At 38.1% G+C, this 12,422-nt stretch overlaps 1 protein-coding gene across 1 annotated transcript in view; it reads right to left on the minus strand.

Moving 5' to 3' along the window:
- The window catches only part of LOC122808328, a 189,849-nt gene that overhangs the window by 135,666 nt on the left and 41,761 nt on the right, over positions 1–12,422 (minus strand). Inside the window, exon 2 of the mRNA XM_044079293.1 lies at positions 5,769–5,818. Within this exon, the coding sequence (XP_043935228.1) occupies positions 5,769–5,818 (50 nt within the window). The remainder of the gene's footprint in view (positions 1–5,768; positions 5,819–12,422) is intronic.

A 12,422-nucleotide genomic window follows, 5' to 3' on the forward strand; every position in this document is an offset into this window, starting at 1 on the left:
ATCCTTTACATGCCTTTTGTCTTTATAATCAGATGCAACTGCTTGTGCACCTTTGCTCCAATGAATATGAATCATGACTTGCTTTTATAGATCCTTATTTGCATTTCATTATAGTGGTATTAGACTTTACCTCTTCATTTGCATGCCATGTGGTTATTTGCATACCCTTATTCCTGTGCCTTTTTGCTCATAGCACTAGCTGGTTCTGTGAATCACTACTTAAATGCACGTCATTGACATTGATTTCAGCACAGTAGTCCATTACTAATATGCAACTTAACTATGAATACCAGCCATGGTGCATGCCTCTCATCCTCTAAGCACAAAAAAACTGCACAAAGCCAAACATAAAGGGAGAACAAAGCCCCAAAAAGTAATACATTTTAAATACTGCTCTCATAAACTTAGAAAGTTGCTAGAATAAGAGGTTTTATGTTACCATGAATTTTCTGAAGGATATGAAGTCTGAAACTCAAATACCTGTTCTTATTTAGTGAATTCAGACCTCACTGATTTGCCGCAAAAATCTAGAAAAGCAGAAAATGTATGAGCAACAGACCAAAAACATGACAAAAATCTGAGCATTCTGCAAAAATCTGGACATTGAGAGGTATGCCATGGTGTCTCATGCATAATACACATACTCACAAAGACCTAATTGACAACATGCCATGTAATTTCAAAGACAATATCTCTCCCAAGATTTCAGCACAAACTTCATTTGATGTATTGCTTCTCATAAGTGATGGCTTTTGACAAACCTTAGCCATTTGTTCAGTCAGGATGAGAAGCCCATAAATCTCCTGGTATCATTTAACTCCCATCAAGTGTCCTGATAGAATACTAGATTCAAACTGCTGTTACAAGCAAGTGTTGGTATTCACTTGGTATGTTTGCTACAGTTTCTTGAGCTCTTTTAGAAATGCATTTTGTTGATCTCCCTCCCATGAGCATTTACTTTGTGAAAATGTGAGCCCCACTTTTTCCCTGTGAAGGAACATATTTTCTTAATGCTAAAGATTTTCCAGGTCTACATCCATGCTTTTGTTTTGTTACTAGTCTTATTGTTGCATTTGCTTCCTTTGTCAAAATCATTCCATCTTTTCCTTTGGTTTCCTACCTCTATTTTCAGTTTTTAGTTTTTATTTTGGTATACTCATCTCTTTTAATATTTCTGTGTTCCCATGAATTTATTAAAATTATCTGTTTTCTTTTATAATATCCTGGTTCTGTAAAGTGTAAAACTCATGAATATTCCTGTTATGTCTGTTTTATTACCTTATTCAAAGCTCTGTCACCTCCATCATGACTTACTTCAACAGTTTCCTATTCCTCCTGGCTTGTCCTTTTCAGTTAGAGCATTTATGAGACAGATTCCTCTTTATTTTATTGACATTTACTTCCAGTAATTTGGTCTATATCTTGAATATTTCACTGTAAATCTACCAAATCACACTGTATAAAGAACAACCTTCCATTGCATCCCCTCTTCATTTCCTCAGTTCTCTGAATCAAGTATGAGGTCATATAAAATACCTTCATTGGTCACCTCTGATGTTATCTACCCGAGGCCTAGTCCAAGCACACACACACTGTAGATTATCCCTGTAGATAATAAGATTTAGTGATTGATTTCATTATGCCATTTCTTCATCATAATTTCAACAGAAGTAAAAAATGCAAACTGATGACAAATACACATATTTTTACCACATCATTTTTTTCTACTAAGTCCTAACCATCATCTGATCACAGTTTTCAACTTCTTTACTAAGAAATTCTGGATAAATCCAATAATAATGAGGGCCAAAGACCCCAAATCATGGACAGTTATTAAATATTGCTCTTGTTCACTTAAAAAAGTTACTACATCATCAGGTTTTGCATTGGCATGCATGTTCCTGAGCAATAAGCAGTAAGTAAGTCAAATGACTGGCATTACTGAAGGAATGCAACCCTCAGTGATTTACCAAAAAAATCAAAAATTGTAGGATGAACAGAGCAAGGGTGTATGACAAAAAGAGGAGAATCTTGCAAAATCTGGGACAATTGAGAGGTATGATATACTTTAAGTGATATTCCAACTGAAATTGCTATGCTATAGTTATTCTGTTTTCAGGAAGCATTTAAATCAAACCTTTGTTAATTTACTGAAAACACCCCAACGTATTTTATTTTTTTCTGCTTTTAACTTCTGTAGTCTAGCAGTAATACATCCAACAACCAAAAAATGTTTGCAAAATACTACTCAAAATGAAATAGCGGTCTAGCTGTTTTTCTCAGCAATAGGCATTTGTTATATAGCAATTTTTGCATTTGGTTTATTCCCTGAAAAACTGATATGCATATGCACTTGGATATATCTAGCTAGATATATATTTCTTTGAAAGCAGCTGTGGATATATATATATATATATATATATATATATATATATATATATATATATATATATATATATAATTTATGAAATTCATAAGCATATGCACTGTGAAGAAAGATAAGTCACCACTGGCACACAGTATCAGATTTAAAAAGCAGACAGCATATGTCATCTCAGTCAGATAGAAGTAGGACTTTTAGTATAAAACAAGCAGATACAAAGGCAACTACAAGTATGCAGGCAGACATAAGCAAGTATGAAGCACTCTGCTTTTATTTCCATTTTCCTGATTTTAAAACAGTTATAGCTATGCATGTTTGCAAGTAAAACTAAGAAGGCAGGTATTTGATAATCAGCTTACACAGATATACACATAAACGAGCAGATATGCAGACAGACATCTAACTACAGATGTATCTCAGCAAGTGCAAGCAAGTACAGTATGACTCACAGATGTAAAAAAACAAGTTTGCAAATAGACACTAAAAGCAAAGGCATTCTTAAAGTGCACCAAAATAGGCATACACAATCCCATACTAAAAAGCACTTATTTCAGCATATCTATACACATGAAGACTTAATGGCAATTTCAGAAAAGTGGGGATACTTCAGCAGATCCAAAACAGGTATAGCTTCACAAGTGTAATATTCCAATCTGAATTTGATAATAAGGTTTAAAAAATACAGAACAAGATAAAAGATAAATACTTACTTCAACAACTATAAAGGTAGACATTTTAAAAAAGTACACTAAGTAGATGATGTCTTAAGAGGTACATGAATGTTAAGAATCATATTCAGATATAAATGTTTAATTTTTCTTGGTAAATATTTGTAGTCTGATAGAGAAGCATGCATTTCAGTGCCCTGCACATTAAAACATTATAAAATCAATCCAGAAACAGAATATGCACAGAAGTAGAATGGAACGTGAGACACTAATTTCCAGTGTTGAGGGTAGAGTTGCTTTTCAAATTACCATATTTATCCCATCAGCATAGAGTGCAGTTTGTATTCATTATGACCCCAATATACAGCTCAGGTATGGAAAACCTGTACATTCATCGACTGACATTTATTTATATACATGTTTCTGTTGCGGAGTACAATGCTCTGTTTCAAACCTGTTTAAATCTTATTTACATTGCTTTAATTAACTCACTCAACATTATTTTCCCCATTTAATAAGGATCTCTGAATTGTGCAAAGTATTTTCTGACTCTATATTATTATTATTATTACGATATGCAGTGCTGTATATGCTGTCTTACATAATAAGGACCTGTAACTTGTGCAAATGTTTTCATCATACACTATGTATTCTGTTCAAGTTACTGATGACTTTTGCTTGTATCTGGGTCATGGCTGAAAATGTTTCAAGGACTAGTCCACTCACCAGGTTACTTTACAAAAAAATAAATAATTAAATAAAGAAACAACAGTAAACATGTTTTAATTACAAGTATATTTGCACCCTTCAGTATATCTGATCTTAGGTTATTTATATATTTCTAATGTGTTTTTTTCATTTCTTATAAGATAGCTTACTTTAATTTAAATTAGATAAGTGTATCAGCAGCTATGTTAATATGCTTTTAATACACCTGAACATAGATTACATCATCTAAAAACATTTCTGTATGTTCCTGTACTTTAGAAGCAATTTAACTTTGAATTATTTTAATCTAGGATGTCCTGCAAATGTTAATACCACATATTTAATTATTGTTAGATCAAAAATAGATCTGTTCTTTCTAGTGTTTCAACACCAGTGACTACTTTTGGATGTTTTGAGGTTAAGAATGATTTCACTTTGGTTATGAGCATATGTTGTTTCTGGATTAATTGTAGTTTTCACCCAAAGCCATGCAGTGGCAGGTATGAAAACAGATTTGTCTTTAAAGGCTACTTTAGCAGAAGAATGCACATGTCATAGAAAGGCAGCTGTGACAATGACAGAAGACAGGCGTAATCATGAAGCATTACAATAACACACTGAGCACCCTCTGCAAGCTTCTGTCCTACTTCTGTTGTGTTTCATCACAAACAGCCAAGGTGCAATGTTTGGTGAACAGCTCTTATCTTTTTTTTCTCTCCAGATGATCCATAATGTGTAGCCTTCTGTTATGTACCTTTACCTCTTTGCTTACAGTTCAAATGAAATTCATAAATAATAACTGCATAAGGATCTTGCATCTAGGTAACAAGCAACATGCATTTCAGAAGCACGTCAAGCTTTTTTAGACAAGGGATATATCTTATGTGACAAGTGAACAGAAAACACATCTGTTAAAAGCAACTTAATAAATTAGGACATGTAAGCTTACTTCTTCCTGATGTCTCCACTAGCTTACGAAGAATGTGGTATGTTTATACCTCTAAATCTACCCTGTCTTCCTATCAGCTAACTGTCCTCTCAAGTTGAACTTCTAGCACTGAAGACATGAGTCTGTGAGACTGAGTGTGTGTGTGTGTGTGTGTGTGTGTGTGTGTGTGTGTGTGTGTGTGTGTGTGTGTGTGTGTGTGTGTGTGTGTGTCTGATTGTGGGTGTGTCTGTGTTTGTGCTTGTTTGTGTATATGTATCTTCATTAGAAAATGTGACTGTGTCTGCAGGTACATACCTGCATAACATTAATGAGGGTGAAATGGCTAATAGTATGGAGAAAGGTAGACTGTACAGTATAAGGCACAGTTCCCCCAATTGTCCATAAATTATAAAATAAAAGCCTATATTTATTTATTGGAATTCTTTTATTAAAAGGGAAGGTCCAGAGATATTGCCCATTCATTGTTTTATTTTAGCTTGCTCCATCTCAAATGAATTCCCAAAATTCTTTCCACTACCCTCAGTCCTAGGTGGTGTCAGACTGTGGTTAATGTTTATTCCAGACAATGACACTGTGTTCTACAGCAGCTTAAAATCTTTATCTAGCTTCACGTCTGTATTCCTTTCTGTATGCAATAAGTGGGTGGAAGTACAGAATCTGCAGCAGTAAAATCTGCAGAAAAAAAATTAAGACCAGTATAGCAAGGGTACAGGCATGCTCTAATGCATTTCTGAATAGCTTCAGTCTTTTTACTGTCCATAATGATACAAATGTAGGTTGTACTCCTACCTATATCCTCTCTGGTGATGCTTTAGTGATGGTTACTGCAGCATTCTTATTCAGAGAATAGCATATTCTTAATGAATGCTCAGTGACGTTCTCTCATCTCCTTAGTTTTACTGTCTATGCTCTCAGGTGTTCAGGAGTAGTAACCCTACTTTACAGTCCTGCTAACCGCAAACCATATTTCTGAATGAGTCATCTGCCATTTTCACAGTCAGGGGTCAGTCATCCCTTTAAGGAGGAAAGCACAACATTATTAGAAAGCTTGAGAACTTACCTTCAGCATCACTCTGATGGCCTTCCCCCTCGAACACACCAGGATACTGCCTGTGACCAGTAAGGGAAGGAAAGTATGTGTTATAAACATTTAGTACAAACAATGGGTGAGAACATGAAGGTCTCTGGAGTAGCCTTGTCTACCTGCTACTATAGTTTAGGTACATCTCAAAGTCTAAGGATTAAACAATAACCACACCTCCACATCTTCACATCTGCTTCTGTTTCATAAAAAAGCTGAAATGTCTCAGATCTGTTGTTCTAAATGAAAACACATCTCCATAATTCAAAGGTAAAATATGCATTATTACTCTCTAAAGCACACATTATATCCCTAGAACTGCAAATCTGCATACATCCCTATAGCACAAAATATTGTAAAAATTATTTTCACATCAACAAAAAACAGTCCAGCCTCAAGTGTCTGGCTGAGAGCAAAAGGCAGAGAACATTTTCATTATAAGCAAAACTTACCCGAATATTCTGAAAGACTAGTTGTAAGCATAAATAAGTCATTCTGCTATAATAATATTTATAAAAACGGCATTACACTACAGTTAGTAAATGCTAAAACTGCATCTTTCACAATACAGACCATGGTGTCTCGTCAGTAGTCGCAGCAAAGAATTTGCTTGGCATAATTAATATTTTGTTAGTCTTTAAAAAGTGGAGTAGGGTGAAAACTAAAGAGTCATACCTCCCTCATTAAAGGATTCTGATTCTAGAGTGCCCCAGGGGGCACACCACTTTAATGAAATTCATTATTCTATTACAGTTTTAAGACTTAAATCTTAAAAGGTCTAACTATATATAAAGGGGTTTAGTGGGCTTAATTCCAACTCTTGTCTTAGAAATAAAAGGATTTCAATTCTATAAATGCCAAAGCACGAGTGAATATACTTACATCAGCATTGTTTAAACAGAATTTTTATGTAGGAGGGAGAACTTTAAAAAATACATTTCCAGCTATATTCAAATAGTGTCAAATTACATTAAGACAAATTTGCAGTTAATATTTTCAGTATTTTAATGAAAGAACAATTTTCTTTCTTATTTAGTTGATTTTAAACTTTTTTTAAGTCAGATTCACTGAGTTACCCTTACCTGTCCACCAACATTCATTTTTGTAAAGAATACATTATTATACTATTAGACTATTATAGACAGAGTGATATATTATATAGTATGAATGCATTTAACTTCAGTGTCTTTTCAATATGCTTGGGTGTTGTTAGCTTTTGAGTTTGCACTTGTTTGCTTCACACTAATGAGTATTGATCTTACAGTTAATGCCCAGAACTTTTCTTCAAACAATACTCAATTTTTTTCTGACCCTGTGGACTCATGATTCTTCTAGCCTCATAGCTAAACTCACTCTGATGTTACAGCTGTGGTCTTCTTGGATCTGTGAGCTAGGTCTTTTCTTTAACTGTACAAATCCACCCCTCCTCTGAGATTGTTGAGTTACACTTCCTCTAGAATAACTGCTGCACCTCACTTCTTATGTATGACCTGCAGGCTGCTTGGGTTTGACAGCTCGCATCTGTTTGGCCTCAGAAAAGAACAATTCCTATCATCAAACATCAAAGTACTTTCTTCAACCTGAGTTCTTCTTTTTTGTCTTCCAAGCAGCTGCAGCCTTCTAATTGAAGTTCTTAAGTCAAATAACAACACCTTTCTTCTGGCCCAGTATGAACGCAATGCTTCTTGGCTGGCTACAGCCATTCCTAGGGCTGGACAGTCTACTTCATGGTCACTACCACACCTCTTCCTGACCTGCATATTTTACTCACATAGTAAGTACTTTACAACTATTTGTTTTCCTCATAAGGCTGTCACAGTTTAAGTAAATCTATGATACATTATCTCATTTGTGAGTTATATATAGGTTCATAGGTTCATAGGTTCATACTAGGCTATCTGCCCGAGGGCATTTACAAGCCTAGCCCATCGTTTTGTGGCTTACGCCACCCCTTTAGTATGGGGAACTATACCCATTATTTTGCTGTGCCTCTGTCGAGCAGTGACACTGAGGTAATCCCTGGGGTATATCTGCGATCTCCCATCCATTGGTCAAGATTTCTCTTGAACAAGGCCAGCGAGGTGCTCTGCCTCACATGTACCGGGATTTTGTTCCACAGCATAGGGAGTCTTTGGGTGATGAATCTATCCCTCCAGCACGTCCTATTAATAGCCGTGTCGAGGTTTAAGTCTCCCGCCCTTGTGGATCTGATGGATCTAGATTTTTTGAGGTGAAGCATATTCATCAAATCTGGGTTTGACATGGCCTTGTATGTTAGGCAAAGGTCACCTCTGAGCAAGCGGTGGCGACTGAATAGAGCTGGAGTTCTTTCAGTCGGGCAGCATAGGACAGATTTTGAGACCCTTTATCCTTTTGGTGAGGAACTTTGTGGCCTCTCCAGCTGCTGCAAGAGTCGGGTCAGATACATTCGGAATGGGGCATTGTACTCAATCATTGGTCTGATGAGTGATGAGTAAAGGGAGACTATGACCTCCCTTGATCTAGATGAGAATCCCTTCATGATAAGGTGGGCAATGTAGAAGGTCTTCCTGACTACTTTAGCTACATGGGTGTCGAATGACAGACTACTGTCAACCTGGGTCCCCAGGTCCCTGATAACTTCTTCTGTGCTCAGTGGATTGCCACCTATTTGGTAGCTAGGGTAACCTTGTTTTTCCCGAAGGGTATGACTATGCATTTTTGGCATTTAACTTTAGGCCGTGGCTCTGGCACCAGTTATCCGTTTCTGTGAGACCCTTCTGAAGGATATCTGTGTCAGATGTGTTTTCTACTATGGCCCAGTTTGCAGTCATCTGCAAACTTTGTCAGCCATAACCCTCCTGTGTTTGCTTGTACTGGAAAAGTAGATGCCAAACAAGAGTGGGCCCAGGACTGAGCCCTGTGGGACACCACTTGTGACAGGCTTTGAGTCTGACATGGCGCCAGCAACTCTGACCCTGTGGGTTCTGTCACTCAGCCAGTTTGCAACCCATCTTGTGATGTATGGGTTAACATTTAAGCTGATGAGTTTTTCAATGATACCCGAGTGGGGTATTGTATCGAAGGCCTTAGCCAGATCGAGGTAGGCTGTATGGACTGCCTTTCCCTCATCAATGGCTTTGGTGACTGTTTCGAAAAAGTCAACCAAGTTTAAAAGGCATGATCTGCCTTTGACAAAGCCAAACTGGGTTGGATCCAAAGTCTGCAAATTCCCTATGTCTTTATTTATGAGGTCCATTATGATCCTCTCCATGGCTTTGCAGATAAGGCTTGTCAAGCTAATGGGCGGTAATTTCCAGGGTCGGTGGAGGCACCGCCTTTGTGAAGTGGGACCACAGTTGCAGTGCGCCACTCCCTGGGTACATATCCAGAGGTAAGACTTTGATTAAACAACTGTCCTAGCTGTGGGTTTAATTCGTCATTGAGTTCATGGAGCACACAGCCGGGGACACCATCAGGTCCCATGGATGCTGTGTTTTTTGCTTTGGAGAGAGCAGTTCTCACTTGGGCGCTGGAGATGTTTGGGGGGCTGCAATCGTTTGGTATAGATATCTCTCCTTTTGGGGGGGAGAAGTTTGCACTGAACCTGTCAGCCAGTATGTTGGCAATGTCTGTAGGATCAGTAATCTTCACATCATTTTGAACTAGTTCTGGGCATATCTGGGAGTTTCCTCCTAGGTTTCTAACATAGCTAAAGAAGGCCTTGTGATTGTCTTTTGAGTCTTTAGCTATTTTTCTCTCGAAATTTGCTTTGGATGATTTTATGAGAGCTCTTAGTTTTTACTTATAGTGATCAAGGGTGTCTTACCTTTTAAGGATTTTGCTCTATCTTGTAGTAGCTTCCTCCTTTTGTTGTAGAGTTTGTTTATGGCTGGGGTCCACCAGACTGGACGCTTGCCTTTGGTACAAAGAGTCTTTGTTTTGCTTGGGATTGCCTTATCCATGCAGTCCTGCAGGTGCTGGTAGAAGGCATTTGTAAGTGATTCAGCGGCTTGAGTACTGTTTTCCGCCGGTTCGGGGGCCTTAAAGGAGACCACACTAGTCTTTAGAAGTGTGAAGTCGGCTTTTGAGAAGTTCTTTACTGTGGTCTTTTTTATCTCAGGTGGGGTGGGATGAGGACCTCCAGCGAGATTAGTTGTGATCTGATCTCACCAGTGAGGGTATACTTCGGTGTTGAACATTGTGCTCCCATGTTTGTGATGATGAGATCAAGTATGTTATCTCCTCTTGTGGGGATGGTGACTAGTTGTTCCATGGCATTTGAGTTTATGAATTCCAGGAACTTTTGGGCTAGGGTGTTTGGGCTTGAGTAGTGTTCCCAGTCTATATTAGGGTAATTGAAGTCACCTAGTATGATGGTGTTTGGTGATACATTTATCCCTCTAGTGTTTTCAGGAAGGCCATGTGAGGTTCCTGAGTTTGTGAGGGTGGCCTGTAACATGCTACAATTTGCAGAGCAGTCTTGCCTATGGTTAATTGCACCTGGATGGTCTCCGATGCATCATGCGTTGCCACCAGTCTTGAGGTGTGGGTGTCCTTGATGAATATGGATACCCCTCCTCCTTTCTTGGTATTGTCCAGATTTTGGGGCCGGAACGCATGATATGAGGTAAAACCTGATAGCGCTGGGGTGCTCTCAGGAGCCTTGAACCAGGTTTCTGTCACAGCACAGACATCGATGTTCTCCATACTGAGAAGGGCCTCGAGTGCGTGCATTTTGAGATTTAGACTTCTGGCATTGAGCAGCATTACCCTTAGCTTTTGTGTTCTAGGGTGGTAGGTTTAGAATTTGAGCCTTGCCTAAAAAAGGCACTATGGGGGTGGCAAGAGCCTTTGCCAATATCCGGAATCCCAGGGTGACAGGTGCAAGCCGTCCCTTGAAGCAGCGTGGCTTGTCCAGCATGTCATCCCAGGCAGACAGATACTGGATCCCCTTTGAATGACACCAGTGTTTAAGCCAATTGTTAAAGCTGATCATCTTATCTCTGTATTGTGGCATCATTCTTGGTGAAGGTAGGATACTGCTCAAGGTCAGGGTCATACCTGCCTGGGCTACATAATCAGAGAGCTCCTCAATGTCTCTTTTCATGTAGTCCAAGGAGGTACGTCTCAGGTTGTTTACACCAGCGTGGACAATGACTGAGTCATATTTGTACCTGCTGTTGAGAGACCTGAGTGCTTGCGTTATGTGGCGGATTCTAGCGCCCGACAGACAGCTTACTGTGACCTTCTCCTTACTCAGTCTGGTGAGCGGGACGTCAGTGTGTCTGACTATGGAGTCACCAATGACTAGTGTGTCTGGCATTGTGTTTGGCCTTAAGGGCTGTGACTGTTTGACACTATGACTTTAAGATTATCTACTACTTTGTACCTTTTTAAACGTATTTGCCACCGTAATGTTAACTGCAGCCCAATCACTGTGTGAAGGATCTTATCTAGTAAAGAAACTATGCCTGTGTTCAGATAAATTAATAACGTGTTGGTAAAGCATTCATATTCTTGCACAGTCCTGGTTCATCCAAAAAAATGCATACTACTAGTGTAAAAAAAAATCAACAAACAAGGTTGTCTAAATTAGGAAGAAAACTATAAGAACATGCTGCTTGAGAAAAAAAATGTCTGACAAAAATACATAAAAATGTCTGCTAGCTAACTTTTCCTTAAAGATGTGTACCAGAATGGGGGAATCTTGCATGAATGTGGCCTAAGGCTATTTGATAGATTAATAAAAATAATTTTGCTTTCTATTTTATCAACATGAACAAATAAAGAAGCCTGTAGTACCACATAGTTGTGGAAGCAATTATCATGAGTTCAGATGAGGGTTTTACACAAGTTCCTAAGCAGTGAAAGCCAGAGCTGAAGTAACCTCTGGGGTTGTACAAATAAAGCAAATATCAATGTTTGTTGCATTCCTTATGGTAATTTGGAAAATTTTAGCAGCTGTGCAAAAAACAAAACATGTGAAATGACTTGTGATTTGCAACGTGTACACCACTCAGAAACTAAAACTGGTGGGACCAGAGCTGTCTACTATTGTAACTTCAGACAGCAGTCATCTGGCAGTATCACAAAGGTAATTCATGGAGAATAAAATTTAACGGGACTGGAATGATTCACTAGAATGATGACAGCTAGGAGACAGCCCCAAAAAACTTTTGAATTATACTGCTATTTGCTAGAGACTTGTTTTGACCATTCTTTGTTCCTCTTCTTGGTCAAAGCATTCAGAAGTGAACAGGAAATGGAAGTGCTATCATCTAAAGTGATATGATGCAAAATACGGTTGGTATTTTCATAATGGTCTGTACATGGGGGTTGTAAAAGATAAAAGCTTTCAGAAAAGAAGTGAAATGTGTTATAAACAAAGAAAAGAAACCTTTAAACAATTATAACTGCATGTTTCTTTAGCTTCATAAATGATAGTGATGATGATGATGATAGTGATGATGATGATGATGATGATGATGATGACAGTGATGATGATGATGATAGTGATGATGCTGATGATGATGATGACAGTGATGATGATGACGATGATGATGATGCTTAATTCTTCATTGTGGGAAGGAAAAGCTCATATGAAAGTCTGTCAAGTTCAGAATGTCAACTATTTCTTACAGCTAAATAGAG

This window comes from Protopterus annectens, chromosome 8.part0 (assembly GCF_019279795.1).
Source record: "Protopterus annectens isolate FY-2018-M chromosome 8.part0, PAN1.0, whole genome shotgun sequence".
Lineage (NCBI taxonomy): Eukaryota > Metazoa > Chordata > Ceratodontiformes > Protopteridae > Protopterus > Protopterus annectens.